We start from the raw sequence: 19,239 nt of genomic DNA, 5'->3' as shown, positions 1-19,239 counted from the left end.
TAACTGAGGCCCAGAGAAGTGAAGTGACTTGCCCAAGGTCACACAGCTGACAAGCGGCAGAGCCGGGATTAGAACCCATGACCTCTGACTCCCAAGCCCAGCCTCTTTCCGCTAAGCCACGCTGCTTCTCAATGACTTTAGTCATTCAGTCGATCGTATTTATTGAACGCTTACTGTGTGCAGAGCACTGTACTGAGAGCTTGGGGGAGTACAATATATCAGACACATTTCCTGCCCACAACGAGCTTACAGTCTAGAGGGGGAGAAAGATATTAATACAAATATAAATAAAATTATAGACACAGACAAAAGTGCTGTGGGGTTGGGAGGGAGGTTGCATAAAGGGAGCAAGTCGGCACGAAGCAAAAGGGAATAGGAGAAGAGGAAAGGAGGGTTTATCTCTTAATGAAAGAGAATCCGTTCACTGCATCACGCATGTCATGTCTTCCAAACTGTCCCCGAGACCAGAGACCAGGATTTAGAGAGTTTTACATTCTTCTGATTAATGGTATTTTTTCCTCAGCTGTAAGGTTTCGGTGATCACGATGAAAGATTTCTCATGGGAAGGCTTGGCTTTTTTTTTTCTGCTTGTGTGTTCATTTTTAGAATTTCAAGAACCCTACGCTGTAGTTGTGCTTCTGGAGAAAGATCTAATTGTAGTGGACCTGACGCAAAGCAAGTGAGTTTTAAATGTGCGGATTAAAATGCATGTCTCATAACTGTCTAGTAACACTGTGAACTTCTCGAAAACCGCTATCAGCCTTTCTGTTCATAATTAAAGGAGCTTTCCTGGCAAGTTCCTTACGGGAAGCAGCAAGACTTTGTTCCCGATGAGAAGCAGCCGGGCCTAAAGGATAGAACCTGGGCCCGGGAGTAGAAGGATCTGAGTTCTAATCCTGACTCTACCACTTGTCTACTGTGTGACTTTGGGCAAATCATTAATCCCCATTCTGTAAAATGGGGATTAAGAGCGTGAGCCCTATGTGGGACAGGGACTGTGTCCAACCTGATGAGCTTGTATCTACCCCAGTGCTTAGTACAGTGCCTGGCACATAGTAAGCACTTAACAAATAAAATAAAAGCAGCAGTGGAGATGAAGACTGTGAGCCCAATGTGGATCATGAACTATGTCCAACCTGATTAGCTTCTAACTACCCCAGCACTTAAAACAGTCCCTGTCATATGGTAAATGTTTTAACAAATACCGTTTTTTTAAAAAATCACATTCTAAGAGCTCATATCTCATCCTTATCTTCTAACTAAAGAAACCGAGTCCCAGAGCAATGAAGGAACTGGTCCAAGGTCATACAGAGCCCACTGGCAGAGCCGAGATTAGAACCTGGGTTTCCTGAATCCCAGCCCCTTGCTCTTTCCGACCAGGCCGCGTTGCCTCAGATTGCATGGGTTCTAATCCTGGCTCCTCCAATTGTCTGCTGTGTGGCCTTGGGCAAGTGACTTCACTTCTCTGGACCTCAGTTACCTCATCTGTAAAATGAGGATTAAAACTGCGAGCCCTATGTGGGACAGGGACCGTGTCCAACCCGAATTGCTCGTATCCACCCCCATGCTTAATACAGTGCCTGGCACATTGTAAGGGCTTAACCAATATCATAGTTAATTATTCGTATTCTTATTTGTATTACCCACTCTTGATGGTCCAGGGAGGGGAAGAGGGACAGAAGACAAGACTAAAGATTCGAACCAACCCCATAGCACTTTTGTCCATATCTTTAAATTCTATATTATAAATTACTTATTTATGCACGTTACTGTCTGGCTCCCTACTAGACTGTCAACTTGTTATGGGCAGCAAACGTGTCTGCTCCTTCTGTTGTATTGTCCTCTCCCAAGTGCTTAGTATAGAGGTCTCCACCTAGTAAGCACTTGATAAATACCATTGATTGATTGATTGATGAGTGATGACCACCGGCTTGTGCAGTAGAACTATTCTTCAAACCATCCCCCCATATCCGTTTCAAGATGACTGGCGTTCCCTAACCAGAGGTATTCTCTGTTTCTCCGGGAATGATTTGTTGGCTTTGGGCCCCGGTAGCATGGTAATCCGAGAAGATTAGTGTGCTCTATATTGAGGTCGGAGCTTAGGAGTGGTAGCATCCCATTGCACTATCTGCCGTCTGTACTCTGAAATATTTTGTGGTACTTCCCAAGCGCTTAGTACCGTGCTCTTCACACAGTAAGCACTCAGTAAATACGATTGAAAGAATGAATGGTGGCTCAGTTGTGATGGCTTGAGAGAAATTTTTAAATCAGAGGAGAAGTCAGAGCCCCATGGAATCCTCCATCCCCCCCCCCACCACCCAAAAAATACTGATTGCTGGTAGAATGGAGATATAAATGTGGAAATTATTTACATTTTGGGGATTGATTTTTTCCCCATCTGTGTCTGAGAATTATAGTGGTAAACGCAATGGCAGTTTTATAGTCAAAACAGTGCGGTTCCCCTAAAGAGCTGGGAGGGTTCAAGGTTCGTTATTTGTATCAATTGAATCTTCCGAAAAGTGGGTGGGGGGAGGTTTTAGTTTTGCTTAAGAGGTGAGGTGAGTCAATTGACCCAGCGTCCATGGCCAAACCAGGAAAAAAAAATTGTGGTGCTTATTAAGCGCTTACTATGTGCCAAGCACTGTCCTAAGCAATGGGGTAGGTAAAACTTATTCAGGTTGGACAACCCGTGTCCTGCATGGGGCTCACGGTCTCAATTCCCGTTTTACAAACGAGATAACTGAGGAACAGAGAAGTTAAGTGACTTGCCCAAGGTCACACAGCAGACACGTGGCAGAGCCAGGATTAGGCTAGCCTTCAGACCTCCCGGCTCGCTTGCCAGTATTTGGCCCAAGGGAAATGCTTGGTTCGGTGCATTTCGAGCTGACTGGCAGAGAACCCAAATGGAATAGATTTATTGATGACGGTTAAGGGCTGTGTTCTCTAAAAGCCACTGGTACTTTAACTCCCAGCCCCAACCTAACCCTCAGTTCGCACTAGCCTGCAGATCTAAAACATCTCAGATTCTGCAGAGGAGGCTTAATGCAGCTGATTTGGAGCATGGCTACCAACTCTGTTCTATTATACTCTCCTAATGCTTAGTACAATGTTCTGCACACAGGGAAGTGCTCAATAAATACCACTGATTAGAGTGCATTTCGGGTTTTTTTCTTTGGTATTTGTTAAGCTTTTACTATGTGTCCAAGCGCTGGGGTGGCAATGAGTTTGTGAGGTTGGACAGTCCCTGTCCCACATGGGGCTCACAGTCTCAGTAGGGGTTATGAGGATTGAATCACCATTTTCTAATGGAGAAAACTGAGGCTCAGAGAAGTGAAGTGACTTCCCCGAGGTCACACAGCATGCAATTGGCAGAGCAGGGATTAGAACCCAGGTCTTCTGACTCCAAGGCCTGGGCTCACTTTCCACTAGGCCATGCTGCTTCAAAGGCAAAGGGGAAAAAAATGAGTCACAAAATATTCAAGGATTTTACCTCAGCCAGCGGGGAGCGTGGTGTGTAAGCACATGTTGTGATTGAGGAGGAGGCTAATTAATGATATATCATCCGTCCATGAGTGGAGGTGACTTGTGGGACTAGTGGCTAGCATTTGCTTCCACCCTATTCGCCCCTGAAGATCATTTCTGCCAGGCTGTGACATTGCTATTTGTGTGCCGCTCAACTCGGCCTGCCTCTTGGTATCCTATTTCCCCCAAATTATTGCTCCACATGAGTCACCCCCACTCTTGATTGTCACCTGCTGGGTGGGCTGAAAGAGAGAAAGGAGAGTCATGGAGTTATTAAAAGACAGATTCAGAAGCAGAGGGATGAGACACACACTTGGAGAGAAATAATAATGATGGTTATTTATGAAGCACTTACTGCATGATAAGCACTGTTCTAAACATTAGGGTAGAAAAGTGAGAATCAGGTTGGACAGAGTCCTTGTCCCACATGGGGCTCACAATCTAAAAGGGAGAACAGGTATTAAATCCCCATTTTACAGTGGAGGAAATGTAGAGGCCCAGAAAAATGAAATGACTTGCCCAAGGCATGTAGCAAGCGAGTGGCAGAGGCGGGATTAGAATCCAGCTCTTCTGGCTCCCAGACCTGTGCTCTTTCCTCCAGGCCACACTGCTTCCCAGAGAAAAGAGAGAGAAAATGAAAAGCTTCAGTTCCCCGCACAGAGCTCCCTGTTGCTCACCATGTGATACAAAGATGCGGTGGGCTGGTTTTAGTGAAACGCTTTGGTTTCAAATCAATCCCGAAAGGTGCCATCGGAGAGGAAGTCAAATGCCAGGCCCATTCCTGACCTCGCCTTCTGTTTGGAATCAACTAGTCCTCAAATTGGGCCCTTGGTTAACGACTCGAAGGCAAAAACTGGAAATCTGACAATTTTGGTGGCATTCTGCTCTCCATTCTGAACGTTGTCTGAAACGGGAAGGGGGAACTTCCACCCGAAACGATTTGGACTGGGTTTCCGCGGCTCGCTCTAACACACCTTAAATCAATTTTACGTCTCCGAGAGTCAGCTTCTGTCCTCAGACACTTGGACTGCTGACTAGTTAGGTGATGGGAATCTCAAAGCAAGCCCTGGCTTCCTCCCTGTCTTGGTGTGACCCTGGAGATCTGGGCCCCAGTATCACACCTGCAAAGTTTGGGGGGGCAGGGGTGAATACTTTGCATGCCTTTCCCTACTCCCAACATGAAGGGGTGAGCACAGAAACCCCATTTCTCTGACCCACCCCACAGCTTCACCTAATCTGTGGGGCTAAAGTGAGAATACTGTGTTGCAGTCATTTGGCTCACAGTTATCCAGACTGGCTTCTTGCCACATTTTCCATGTTGCTTAATACCTTCAGAAGCATCTAACTGAAGCTCCCCTCTTCCCCGCAACCCGATAAACATGGGGAGGCCTAATGGTAGTTCTTTTAATTGCTAAAAATGTGGGTGTTTTGACCCTACCTGCAAACATTTGTAAAGGCTCCTCCTTCCCCCACATTCAGCTCTCTGACCCAATCAATCAATCAGTGGCATTTACTGAGCACTTCCTAGGGGCAGAGCACTGTACTAAGTGCTTGGGAGAGTACAGTACGGCACAGTAAGCAGGCACATTCCCTGCCCATAATGAGCTTACAGTCTAGAGAAGCAGCGTGGCTCAGTGGAAAGAGCCCGGGCTTTGGAGTCAGAGGTCACGAGTTCAAATTCCAGCTCTGCCAATTGTCAGCTGTGTGACTTCGGGCAAGTCACTTAACTTCTGTGTGCCTCAGTTACCTCATCTGTAAAATGGGGATTAAGACTGTGAGCTCCACGTGGGACAGCCTGATCACCTTGTATCCCCCCAGTCCTTAGAACAGTGCTTTGCACATAGTAAGCACTTAACAAATACCATTATTATTATTATTATTATTATTAGAGGGAGAGACAGACATTAATATAAAGAGGCAATTTATAGTATACAATTTAAAGATACATATGTAAATGCTGTGGGGAGAATAGCAAATGCCCAAAGGTCACAGATTCAAGCACATATGACTGGGGAAAAGAGAGCTTAATGAGGGAAGGCCTCTTGGAGACGATGTGACCTTAATAATGCTTTGAAGGTGAAGAGTGGCAGTCTGGCGTTTATGGTTGGGGAGGGAGTTCCAGGGTAGGGGGAGGATGTGGGAAAGGGGTTGGCAGTGAAACGGATGAGATCAGGGCACCGTGATTAAGCTGGCGCTAGAGGAGTGATGTATGTGGGTTGGGCCGGAGCAGGAGGCCAGTGAAGTGAAATAGGACAGGGAGAGCTGATTGAGCCACAGCTAAATTCTTGCTCACCGTTGAAGTGTTGTCGTTCATATGTAGACTCACAAAATCACTGGGGGCTTTATCGTAGTTCCTTGTCAGCCCCCTCTCTCCCACCCCCGCAAATCCACAGGACGAGCGCTGGGGTCCTTCAGAAATGAAGTAAACAAAGCGTGTTGGAAATCCAGGTGCATTTCCGAAGTCAGATTTCACCTGTGGGAGAGAAGAGAATCATGAGCCGCTTTTCAAGTTACCAATGGGGAGCTTTGAAGGAACCCGAAACATCTCAACTGCTGAGATTGTGTGGGATTATATTAATCAAACTGCCAGTCAAGTTCCGAATCAGGAGAATAACACCGCAGTTGTGGGTTCCTTTGTGTGATGTTGCTACAACAGTTATGCGTGGCGGGACATCAATATTTTTTGGCGAGATCACTACAATTGTCGGGGTTGAGAAAGGGTTAGTAATAACAGTGTGCAAAATCAGAGAGATAGTTATTTTAATGGGAAAGCCGGGCGGTATGAGAATCTCACATTTCGGACCTATAAAGTCAGTCTTAAAGAGGAAGTTCTGAATCTCCATGTGATTCCCAATCCCGATTCTGAGCAACGTTCGTGCGATAAAATGGTCGTTCATATTCTCCTCGTTGGTGATGGCGCAATGGTATTAATTCCCTGTCTCCATCCGCCAGCTTTCCGATCTTTGAAAATCCTTATCCCATGGACATTCACGAGTCCCCCGTCACCTGCACAGAGTATTTTGCTGACTGTCCTCCAGACCTGATTCCGGTGCTCTATTCCATAGGAGCCAAACACAAAAAGCAAGGCTACAGCAATAAGGTAAAGCGGATAAAAGGCAAGTTAATTTCAAGTTGAAACTGGGGGATCGTTTCCGTGTGATTTCACTCTGCTCCCGGGGGCTTCGGAACCAACGGGGGCTCCAGGGGATATGCAGGCAGGGGGCTTCTGTGTGTTCATTCAATTGTATTTATTGAGTGCTTACTGTGTGCAGAGCACTTTACTAAGCACTTGGTACGTGTTGTTTGAATGCTGCTTATTATATGGACTGGTTTCTTCGAAAATGAGCAAGGACCATCCCTTGTGAGTCAGTTCCCGGCCCAGGTCGACCTGGCATTTTGTCAGAAGGGGAAAACCTGGCCCGGACTACCAGAAGGAACCAGACTGGCCGGCGGGGCCACCTTTTTTTAAATCCAGGGTCCAGCTTCTGCCTCTGCTGGGTCTGTCTCATCTTGTTGTCGCCCAGTGTCTACATCCCTTCCTCACCCGATGCCGGCATCCAGAATGCCCTCCCCAATGGAGGCACCTTGGAGCCTGGAGGTGACATGGGAAAGCCCCAGGGCAAAGGCCCGGATCCTAAGAACTCGGGAACCTTCTCCCTGAATTTGTAAGAGGGTGGACTTCCTGTCAGTCTTGGTTTTCCCCGAGACTCAGGGGAGATTCAGAGAGGTTACAGCAAAAGACAAGACTCGGGAACTGGAAAGCTGGGATCGGCAAGCCCTGCCCATTTCCCATGTTATTCCCAAGAGTAGGGAGGAGCAGAAACCCTTGCAGAAACCGTGGGTGCCTGTAATAGGATCCAAGAAATGCAATTAAATTGAATTGCACTGTTATCGAAAATTAAACCACAATCACCAAGAGAGGTAGATTCCTGGAAAATTGGTTTTAATGTTACATCAGAACCTGGGGAGTTTTCCCCTCCCATCAGTGTTGTCATTCAAAGCATTTTCAGGAGTGGTATATTCTCCTAGCAGAGTAGCCCCCCAGTTACTCAGTCAAGCAGAAAGACACACACACACATCATAATGTACTCTTCCAAGTGCTTAGTAAGTTGCTCTGCACGTAGTAAGCGCTCAATAAATATGACTGAATGAACTCTCAGTGGCACATATACACACCCAACCATTCATCGTGAGGCAAAATGGAGGCAGGGTTTTTTCGGGGGATGGTGACTGGGAGAGACAGGCTTCAGAGGGCTAAAAGACCCCAAAGCCACCATTTTGGATCTTTCATTCATTCATTCACTCGTATTTATTGAGCGCTTACTGTGTGCAGAGCACTGTACTAAGCGCTTGGTAGGTACAAGTTGGCAACATATAGAGACAGTCCCTACCCAACAACGGGCTCACAGTCTAGAAGGGGGAATCTAGTATTCCAATAGATATCAGCTCTAATTGCTATTAGTTCTTTCCACCCTAGACTGCGAACTTTCAGACCTTGTCAAAGACTTGGGAAGAGGGGGGGTCTTCCGGAAGTCCGGTTTCAACAGCCATTACATTTATACCTGCTAAAGTAACCTCCCTGCCTGGAGACTTCTTCTAACTGTACAGAATGACTTTTGAGATGCAGTCGAGCCAACTGGTTTTTAATTCAATGTTTGGATTCTGACATCATAAGGCATTCTAAGGTTTGGACGTCTGGCATTAATGTTCTAAGAAATTATGAGTATCTCTGGCCTCATAAACTGGGAAGTCCCGTTTTTTGTTTTAATGGTAATTCTTCCTTGCCTCATAAATGTCCCAGGTCCAGTAACCGGAGAGAAGTGTCCTTTGCATCCTGATACAAATCAAGTAGATCAACTAGCGAGTATTCTTTGGTGAATTCTATTTGCTGATATTAGACTTACCACAATGAACCTCCTTTCTTGTAATGGGCATCTACTCTAAAATGAGTACCCCACACTATTATTTTTTCCAATTTTAATGGGTGTCCTTTTTAAATTCGAAGTCGACCTTGGCTGCAGCCACGTTTTCTGGGACTGACTGTTTCTGAACCCTAGAATTCTGCTGAGTTTGTCTACTTAAGTAGGGAAAGAGAGACCAGCAAGTGCTAAGACATTAAAGGCAGGTGAATTTCCTGGTTTGATGTTTACCCCATAGACAGACTCGGGGTGAACGTTGTTCCGTTGTTTCATTTTCTCCAATTCAAAACAAAGCATACTTCTTTCAGCTCTGAGAAGACCAATGCTAACCTCTGATTTCTGATCATTGGATTTAGGAGTGGCCAGTGAGCGGAGGGACCTGGAACCTTGGGACCCAAACATACCCAGAAATTATTATCACGGGGTAAGGAAATGGTGGTGACTTGTGAATTTAGAAACAGTAAGTCTGGGTGCTCGTGGCGCTGGCCACTTAAGGGAGAGACATTAGTTTTTGGGGGCAAGAAGGCCCGGTTGCCCCCAGCCTTGTGCTTTCAACCTTACTGTATTCAAATATTGGCTCAAAATGCACTCTTCTTCTCTCCTCGTGCCTCATTTGCACGACGGCAGCAAGGGGAAGGTTAAATAGGTTACCCTACCTGTTTGTATGTGACACGGTGACAGTAAAAAGAAATTCCTTTGAGGCGTTATAGAAAGAGGCACCAAAGATTTGCTCTTAGATTCCTTTTCCTCAACAATTCGCATGTTTCATCATTCCAACAGGGAATGTTTTGGTTTTTTTTTCAAGTTACTGTTCTTTTCCCTTATTTGATTTACAGTAAATGTCAATTATCCACGCTAATAGATTTTGTTTTTAAATGATATTTGTCAAGCACTTACTATGAGCCGGGCACCGTACTAAGCTCTGGGGTAGATATGAGATGATCAGGTTGGAAGCAGTCCTGTCCCACATAGGGCTCAAAGTCTTAATCTCCATTTTATAGATGAGGTTAACTGAGGCACAGAGAAGTGAAATGACTTGCCCGAAGTCACATAGCTGGTAGGACTTTTGTACTGGTAATCAGAATTTCAGATAATCCACAATCATATGCAAGCGCGGGAACACACACACCCTTGTTCTTCACCCTTCCATCCAGTTCCCATCCACTTATGATTTAGTTTTAATTGTGGTATTTGCTAAACTTTTACTCTGCACCAGGCACTGTAATAAGCCCTAGGGCAGAAGTAAATTAGGCAGGTTGGACCCAGTCCCTGCTCCACAGGAGACTCATAGTCTAAGTAGGAGGGAGAACAGTCATCGAATCCTCCTTTTGGAGATGAGAAACTGAGATGCAGGAGAGTGAAGTGACTTGCCCACGATGACCCAGCAGGCAAGCGGCAGGGGTGGGATTAGAACCCAGGGCCTCCGACTCTCAGGCAAGGGCTCTTTCCACTAAGCTGTGGTACTTTCAACTGGTCCTCCTCTGGTTATGGTAGAGGGAGGAAACCTTCTGGAATCAGGGCTTGGTTTATTCATCGAATCGTATTTATTGAGCCCTTACTGTGTGCAGAGCACTGTACTAAGTACTTGGGAGAGGACAATGTACCAATAAATAGAACAGGACTGATAGGTGGGGAATTCTCCTTGAGAATCTTGTGGATCAGTAGCCAACGGGCATGAAAAGGAAAAGTGTCATTAAGGTTTAGGTAGAAACTGATTTTCAGAGGGAACTCTGGCTTAAAGCGTTATAAATACAGGGGTGGAGGAAGAGAGGGACGGGAGGGAGACAGGCAAAGGAGTAAATCGATAACTGATCAATCGGTGTTGATTGATAACTGGGAATCAGCAGGTCCTATTGGAAAGAGCACGGGCCCAGGAGTCGGAGGATCTGGGTTCTAATTCTGGCTCTGCCACATGTCTGCTGCGTGACCTTGGGTTAGACACTTCAGTTCTCTGTGCCTCAGTTACCTTATTTGTAAAATGAGGATTAAGACTGTGAGCCCCGTGTGAGATGAGGACTGTGTCCAACCTGATTAACTTGTATCTCCCCCAGTGCTTCCTGCAGTGACTGACATGTAGTAAAATACTTAATAGATACCATTAAACAAATGTTGTGTTCCAAATCTTAGAGCCATCACAGAATAGGGAGAAAGAAAGGTTCTACCAGTTGGTTTGTTGAAAAATGTCATGAATAGCAAAAAAGCACTGGGTAATGTGCCAAAGAATAGTTGTTTGTTCATTTACCTATAAAATCAACTTTAGTATCCGTTACTATAGTTTTAGAGCATAGTTCAAGTAAATACCTTCAACCTGGGACAAACTAATGCTTCCATAAATATGTTGTCGACTTTTCTAGTAAGATGGTAACTCAGCAACGATTGAGATTTTCAGTTTTAACATGTTTTAATCAGTGTTTAATTTCTCTCTCTTTCAGGCACGCGGATGGATCGATAAAGTTTTGGGATGCTTCTGCAAGTAAGTTTTAAGTTTCCTTTTTCATTCTTGAAAACTGAAAACCAGAATTATCATTCACTTTCAGCTTCAACATGTGTTATAAATGTTTCCACAGCTAATCATTAGAATACAGTATGACATTCTAAACACATATAAGACCCACCTACTTCTCACTTGCATTTCCTCCCTGAATTAATTGACCAGGGAAAATATCAGCACTCTACCCAAATTACTTGAGATGTAAAACAGAGATTATTTCTCTTACAACTCTTCCTTCAGAATTACTGGGAAGAATTATTAGGGTAGCCTAGTGGAAAGAGCTTGGGCCTTGAAGTCAGAGGATCTGGATTTTAATCCTGGCTTCACCACTTGTCTGCTGGGTGACCTTGAGCAAGTCACTTCACTTCTTTGTGCCTCAGTTCCCACATCTCCCAAACGGGGATTCGATACCTGTTCTCCTTCTTACTTAGACTGTGAGCCTCATTCAAGACCTGATTGTCTTGTAACTACCCCAGTGCTTGATACGTAGTATTGGCACATAGTAAGCACTTGATAAATACCACAATTATTATTATTATTATTTTACAGCCTTTGTTCTTTGTTTCTGTTTGGGCCTGACATAGGTTTTGTATATCCACCAGCAGGGCCTGTTTTTCCTTAAGGAATTTTTCAGGCAGTTTGTGTTTTTTAAACGCAATTCGACCCTAGGTTGGCTATACAGTCTGTGGACAGTAAATGGATTTCAGTCTCGGAGCATTCTCAACAAACCCATCCCTATCTGCCGATGGTATTTTTTGAGCATCTACTGCCTGCAGAGTACTGAATCAAATACTTAGACATATATGATAGAATTAGAAGACATGGCCCCTGGCTTTGAGGAGTTTACAGTCTAGCAAACAATTCACAACTGCTAAAATAAATTAGACAGGAGGAAAGAGGAAAAGATACAGTGAACATGAATGGACCGCAAAGTTCAACTGTGGCTCAGCTGAAGTCGCTCAAGGGAGGTGTGAATTATATGCATTCATTCAGTCGTATTAACTGCTTACTTTGTGCACAGCACTGTACTAAGCATTTGAGAGAGTACAATAGAACAATAAATGGACACGTTCCCTGCCCACAATGAGCTTACAGTCTAGAGCAGGAGACAGATATTGATCCCCAGCGTTCTCTCACGAAACCTGTGTCCTTACTCTCATGGTCCATACTGTTGTGTTGGCTCAGACCTCCACCCCAGGTTAAGGAAAGCTTGGTCATGGGCTTAAAACCACCGATCATTCCCCTTTATTGAGGACCATCCCAAGCACTTGGGAGAGTCCAGCGGGGCAGAGTGGGTAGGCACGTTCCCTGCCCGCACCAAGCTTCCAGTCTAGAGTGGAAGACACCATGCCGGCAAGAGAGTTTTTCGACCTGTTTCAATGTTTTACAGTAACTCTACAGATGCTGTACAAGTTGAAGACCTCAAAAGTCTTTGAAAAGCCCAAGTCGGGAGAAGGAAAGCCAGCGTGCGACATTGTAGAAGAGGATCCTTTCGCCATTCAGATGATCTCTTGGTGTCCAGAGAGCAGAATATTCTGTGTGGCTGGGGTCTCTGCCTATGTAATTCTTTACCGGTTCAGCAGACTTGAAACAACAACCGAAATCGCTGTGAGTCTTTCCAGAACGAGTTTGCTTGTCTGACAGAAATGGAAGCAAGGAGATAGAGCATGTCAGCCAGCTAGCGTTTGCTTTGTTCTTGAACCGTCAGGGGAACGGTTTTCATTTCCAAGAATTTTCGCTGTTGGTGTTTAAACGGAACTTATTAAGCCCTTTCTATGTGCCAAGCACTGTTTTAAGCGCTGGGGTAGATACAAATTCATCAGGTTGTACACAGCCCCTGTCCCACATGGGGCTCACACTCTTAATCTCCATTTTACAGGCGAGGGAACTGAGATGCAGAACAGTGAAGTGACTTACCCAAGGTCACAGAGCAGGTGTGGCATTAGAACCCAGATTAGGCATCCGCATCATTAAATGGCCTGAAAGAAAGCAAAGGGCTTCCTGCCTTACTCTAGAGCATGGGGGTAAATTAGCCACGCAGCTTTGACCCTGCCGTCTGTTGTTTTATTGTATTGCACAAAGTATCATTTGGCTTTGAATTCCTCCAGGGCTCTCAATTTAGTTTTAGGTCATCATTAGAGGACTCATTACCAGTGGGCTAAATTGCACAAGGAGAAGTTCCCAGCGGAGTCTGGACTTCAATCCTGCCCACGGTTCAGCCCCGCTCCTGTGAGGAGGCGGTGGTTCTCCTCCTCTATCTGCACATGCTCACTGGGACCGGGCATTTTCCGCTCTCCTGTCACATGAGATGCAGGGGCTGAGTTTCCCCGGACAGTGGTTCCCTGGGGTTAATCACTCGGGAAATGACACTTGCCTGAGGTTTTTCCCAGAAGCCTCAAGAATGCAAATCTTAGTGGCAGAATGGGAGAGGAAAAGGGACAAGCTCCTGTTATAACAGATCTCCCTCCCCTGAACCATTCTTTCCTGCTGAAGGTTTAAAAGCATTTTAAAAACAACAGTTGGCTGCTCGATCACCTTGGGGTTACCCAGTAGGCTGTAGCTCATTCAATAATTCATTCAATCGTATTTATTGATAACTTACAGTGTGCAAAATGCTGTATTAAGTGCTTGGGAGAGTACACTATAACAATAAACAGACACATTCCCTGCCCACGATGAGCTTACAGTCTAGAGGGGGAGCTTACAGTCTAGCTGCAGCAGTTCCTAGTTTGAGAGTTTTATCAGCACCCCCTGAATTCACGTTTGGAAACTGCTTCCAATTACAATGGTGTCTAAGATTTTCAAAAGTTTAGGGTTTTTTTTAAATAGTAAAACCCCTGAATAGCTCAAGTGATTTCTCTATTAATCTCCCACCAAAAACCATATTTGTTTAGAATCAAGATTCTGGAGAGATAAGGGTAGGGCCGGTTTCTTGGAACATGTTGAGCATCTGACAGGATTACCTTATTTATGTACTCTCGTGAGAACAGTTCTTTGAAGACTTTCTAATTTCATATCTATCCTGAAATTAAAAATAAGGATTCCCAGTTTTTCTAGAAAGTAATTTCTCCCTGGCTATCAATTTGGCAGAACAGATCCCAAGCTTTGAGGAGAATAATAATAGTAATGGTATTAATGGTATTAAGTGCTTACTGTGTGTCAAGCACTGTTCTATGCGCTGGAAGGATCAGGTTGGATACGGTCCCTGTTCCACATGGGGCTCACAGTCTTAATCCCCATTTTACAGATGAGGTAATTGAGGGCCAGAAAAGTGAAGTGACTTGCCCAAGGCCACACAGCAGACAAGTGGTGGAGTGATTAGAACCCACGTCCTTTGACTCCCAAGCCTGTGCTCCTACCAATAGGCCACGCTGCTTCTCACGCTGTTTTTTGGGAAAGAAAGCCCCGTTTCAGAGTAGCCAAAATCGCCTAGAAAGAATGCGAGAGATGATTTTTTGAGGGGTGGGTTTCTTTTGTGTTCGTTCTCGCGGTTTCTGTGGATTAGTTTCACCACTGGGAAATATTCACATCTAGATCTGATGGGGCAGAAGTGATAGTCGAGATATTTGCCATTGGAAATGTAATTCACGTCTCTTCTTGAACGTTTGGAAGCAATGACATTTCATTTCCTGCTCAAAGATAACACAGATGTTTATTTACTTAAGTCATTAGAAGTACGACTTCAGTATGAAGTTGAAGAGATCATTACTCCTGAACCAGAAACAATTCCTCCGTTTCCAGATCCCCCTTCCCAGCTACCTTCTTTAAAGAGTCTTTCGGGGAGCAGCACCGTCACAGCGACAAGCGAAGGGGTGACGAAGGACAGCCTCCCATGCCTCAAGTAAGTTCTCAATGTCTCCCGTTATACCCTGGATCCGAGCAACACCGCGTTCAATCTGTCAATGATAATAATGAATAATTATGGTATTTGTTAAGCGCTTACTATGTATCAGGTTCCGTTCTAAGCGCTAGGATGGGTACAAGCAAATTGGGTTGGGCACAGTCTCTGTCCCACGTGGGGCTCTCAGTCTCAATCCGTCTTTTACAGAGGAGGGAACTGAGGCTCCGGGAAGTGAAGTGACTTGCCCTGGGTCATATAGCAGAGAAGTGGTGGAGTTGGGATTAGAACCCATGACTTCTGATTCCCAGGCCTGGGCTCTCTCCACTATGCCATGCTGCCACTTACTATGTGCAGAGAGTACTGTACTAAGCACTTGGAAGTGTCCAATATGTTCACTGCCCATAATGAGCTGACAGTCTACCGGGGAAGACAAACAGTGATATGAATAAATAGGTCGTGTATAATAGAGATTTTAAAGAGATGGACATTAAGTACCATCGGGTTGGGAGTGGGGCGATTATCAGATGTTCAAAGGCCACGGGTGTGTAGATGATGCGCAAGGGCTAATTTGAGGTAATGATCTCGTAGTTACCCTAGGACTTAGCCCAGCGTTTTGTCCCCAGCACACCCAGAACCTGTTCATCTCAACTGTTCATCTCAGTGCTCTGGGTCCTTGGGTTTCTTCTTGGATGGCCTCACTTCTTTTCTCCTCCCTCCAGATGAGTTCATGCAAGAAGGAATAATAATAATAACCATAATAATAATAACTATGGTGTTTGTTAGGTATGTACTAAGCTCTGGGGTAGATAGAAGATCATCAAGTCCCTGTCCCACATGGGGCTCATGTTCTTAATCCCCATCTTCCAGATAAGGGAACTCAGGCCCAGAGAAGTGAAGTGACTCGCCTGAGGTCACCCAGCAGACAAGTGGTCCTCTGGGTGACCTCTGGGCAGGTCCTCCGACTCCCAGGCCCAAGCTCTTTCCACTGGGCCACGCTGCTTCTCACTCTACCCCTTCCCATTCTGCATGGCGACACGATGCTGCTCTGCAGATGGCCCTCTGGCATTCATCACTGGCCCTGTCTGAAACAGAGCCAAGATGGTGAGGGCTACCCCCAAGTCTCTCCCCTCCCAGAGCTGCCATGGGATGCCCAAAGTTGGAAGTGACACGGCACATTTCCGCTCTTCGTTGCCTTCAGCCAAGGGCCTGGCAGCAGAGGGCATCAGGGGAGAGTGGCCACGGGCCCACTAGAGTGGAACATGAGGTGAGGGACAGAGGATACTCACTGGCAAAAGCCTTCTTGATTTGGAGAGAGACTTTCATCTCTCAGCTGATATCTCTCTCTGGTTGTATTTGAGAACTCCAGTGGAAATTCTTTGGCCCCTTCAGGTCACTGCACAGCCCCTTTAGAGATCCACGCTCGTTTCATTCCCCCCCAGGGACCCATTGGGATTTTCCGGAGAACGGGACTGTAGGCGATAAACAGATATTTGTGAGCTGGAGTCTTTCCACTGTATTTTCCACATTGTCGATGGCTGCGGGGGTTGAGGGGGTCATCACAGGATGCGTTTCGGTGTCTCCCCTTTCCCATAGCGTGAAGGGTCGCCCTGTGAGGATGCCTCCTGGGTACCAAGCAGACCTCGTGGTTCAGCTGGTGTGGGTGGACGGAGAACCTCCGCAGCAAATCACAAGCCTTGCCGTCAGCTCTGCCTACGGACTGTAAGTTAGCCATTAAGTGATTTTCTCTCCCCTGCCCAACTTTCCCACATTTTTACTGTACTCACTAAGATATTTGGAACATTTCCCCCTCTAGACTATAAGCTCATTGGGGATAGGGAATGTGTCTACCAACTCTGTCCTATTGTGTGTGTGTTTTTCGTGGTATTCGTTAAGCTCTCACTGTGTGTCAAACGCTGTTCTGAACACTGCCCCTGTCCCACATGGGGCTCACAAAGTAGGAGGGAGAATAATAATAATAATAATAATGGCATTTATTAAACGCTTACTATGTGCAAAGCACTGTTCTAAGCGCTGGGGAGGTTACAAGGTGATCAGGTTGTCCCATGGAGGGCTCACAGTCTTAATCCCCATTTTACAGATGAGGTAACTGAGGCCCAGAGAAGTGAAGTGACTTGCCCAAAGTCACACAGCTGACAATTGGCGGAGCCGGAATTTGAACCCATGACCTCTGACTCCAAAGCCCGGGCTCTTTCCACGCTGCTTCTCTAATAGGTATCCCTAATTTACAGTTGAGGAAACTGAGGCACAGAGAAGTTAAATGACTTGCCCAAAATAGCACAGCAAGCAGGTGGCAGAACCAGGATTAGAACCCAGGTCTTCCTGACTCCCGGGCCCGTGGTCTTTCCAGTAGGTCATGCTGCTTCTCTCCCAAGTGTTTAGTACAGTGCTCTGCACACAGTAAGCCCTCAGTAAGTACCATTGATTATTATCATTATTATTATTATTGTACTTGTAAAGTACTTACTATATGCCAAGCACTCTACTAAGCACTGGGGAAGATACAAGAGAATCAGCTTGCACACAGTCCAAGTAGGAGGGAGAACAGGTATCAGAACGCCCATTTTACAGAGAGGAATTGAGGCCCAGAGATGTTAAGGGACTTGCCCGCGGTCACACAGCAAGATTTGCCTATTAAATCCGAAATACTGAGGGTGGCTGGGACCACGACAAGTTGGGCAGGCTGGAAGGTGGAGGGGTGGGCCGCGAGGAGAGAGAGTGTACAATTCCCAAAAGTAAATGAGTACTTTCCAAAATAAGGGCTCGGTTTTTCTTTCCCTTGGCTTCCCTCCAGCGTGATTTTTGGGTAAAGGAGCTTAGGTAACTCTTATGATCTGGCATCACAGCGTGTCTCCTCATTGATTTCTGAGCAGCCGGAAGACGGACCGAATCTTCTAAATTGGGGTGAAGGGACAACAATCAAAGGATTTTTTTCTAGCGGAGAGAATAGCAGATATTCAACTAGCTATTGGTAGGCCGATCCCAGAAAACGCTTGGTGAGGGGAGGAAATGAGGATCTGGTATTTTCCAAATACCATACCATTATTATTATTTTTATTATTATTTCCGGGAATTAAGTTTATCCCCGTCCTTTGTCTTTCGTCAACATGGATAATCACGAGTCACCTCTACTTTCCAAAGTGGTTTTCGCCCCCTTCAGACAAGTCAATCAGTCAATCATGTTTATCGACCGCTTACCACGTGCAGAGCACTGTATTAAGCGCTTGGGAGAGGATGATTTAACAGAGTTGGTAGACAGGTTCCCTGCCCACAAGGAGCTTATGAGACTACAGTACCCTCTCAGATGACAGATCTTTTTTTTCCCCTCGTAATATCTGTCACATGCTCTTCCCTGTTTTACAGGGGATCTGAGTTTGAGGATGTGACATTGTGGGGGGCAAAGGCGTAGGAACCTGGAGCGGGGGCGGTTATATAGATGCAGTCAATCCAAGAAGCCATTGCCGGTAGTTGCGCTGAACATCACGGTGATTCAGGCTTCCAGGAAGTTGGTTTGACTATCTGTGCCAGAGTCCCTCATCCAGCCCTCCCCGGTCGGTAAACTGGGGTTACCTTCTCCTCAGCGTCGCGTTTGGCAACTGCAACGGGCTGGCCATTGTGGACTTCCTGCAGAAGACCGTGTTGCTGAGCATGGGGACGGTTGACTTATACGGTTCGAGCGATCCCTACCCACGACAACCTCGTTCTCCGCGCAGAAGCAGGCAGTTCATCGCAGGTAGGAAAGATGGTTCTGCCTCTGACTCACTCCTTGGGGTTCTTGCCTAGAGCTTTTTATAACGCCTTTGAAATGTAAAACACACCAGCCAGCAAGATTTACATAACTCTGAGGAGGGGTTTGTGGTGGGGGGAGATAGACTTAAGGCCAGCCAGCCCTCAGGGTTCTCTGTCTGCCTTGGGATGAACTGTTTGGGCTTCAATATGCCATCATCCTGTCACCCTCTTTAAAGCCCCTGAGAAATTATGGAGAATAGGGAGCTACTGATTATAAATGAGCCAAAAATAGGACATCTTCTTGGGTGCATTTTAGAATTAGTATCCTGGCCTTTTCAGCTGCCAAATACCTAGATATCTAATTAGGAGATCAGCACCAAAGCCGCTTGTGTCCTCCGTGGGCTCACACGAAATAGTCTCTGAAGAAAGAGAAGCGCTCAGGAACCCATTCTAGGTATCGGCATGATGAGGGCGTAGAGCAATTAGAGGCAACTCTGAGAGTTTTTAGGCTGCCTCGAAGTCTGTGCCTCAGTTAGTTCCAAACTCCGCCAGGAATCCATCCACGCAGACTCTTCGAATGTAGACTGTAGAGCTGCGGGTAGGGAGGTCGGACGGAGCCCTCGATGGGACCCAGGGAATGCTAGGATCGGGCCCACACCTCCCGTTCGGGGAATGCTAGATTCGGACCGACTGGAGGCAAACCTTGGGGCATCCGGATC

General features: G+C 46.0%; 1 protein-coding gene across 7 annotated transcripts in view; it reads left to right on the top strand.

Moving 5' to 3' along the window:
- STXBP5L (syntaxin binding protein 5 like) overlaps window positions 1–19,239 on the top strand; it is a 170,059-nt gene that overhangs the window by 110,960 nt on the left and 39,860 nt on the right. For all 7 annotated transcript variants that reach the window (XM_038757591.1, XM_038757589.1, XM_038757586.1 and 4 more), the window contains exons 11-18: window positions 607–679; window positions 6,475–6,622; window positions 8,798–8,865; window positions 10,874–10,914; window positions 12,323–12,540; window positions 14,598–14,773; window positions 16,367–16,492; window positions 18,373–18,524. In XM_038757591.1, the coding sequence (XP_038613519.1) occupies window positions 607–679; window positions 6,475–6,622; window positions 8,798–8,865; window positions 10,874–10,914; window positions 12,323–12,540; window positions 14,598–14,773; window positions 16,367–16,492; window positions 18,373–18,524 (1,002 nt within the window). The remainder of the gene's footprint in view (window positions 1–606; window positions 680–6,474; window positions 6,623–8,797; window positions 8,866–10,873; window positions 10,915–12,322; window positions 12,541–14,597; window positions 14,774–16,366; window positions 16,493–18,372; window positions 18,525–19,239) is intronic.

The sequence above is a fragment of the Tachyglossus aculeatus genome, chromosome 16 (assembly GCF_015852505.1).
Source record: "Tachyglossus aculeatus isolate mTacAcu1 chromosome 16, mTacAcu1.pri, whole genome shotgun sequence".
Taxonomy (NCBI): domain Eukaryota; kingdom Metazoa; phylum Chordata; class Mammalia; order Monotremata; family Tachyglossidae; genus Tachyglossus; species Tachyglossus aculeatus.
Note: the sequence above shows the minus strand (reverse complement) of the source record. Positions and strands in the feature narration are given on the sequence as shown.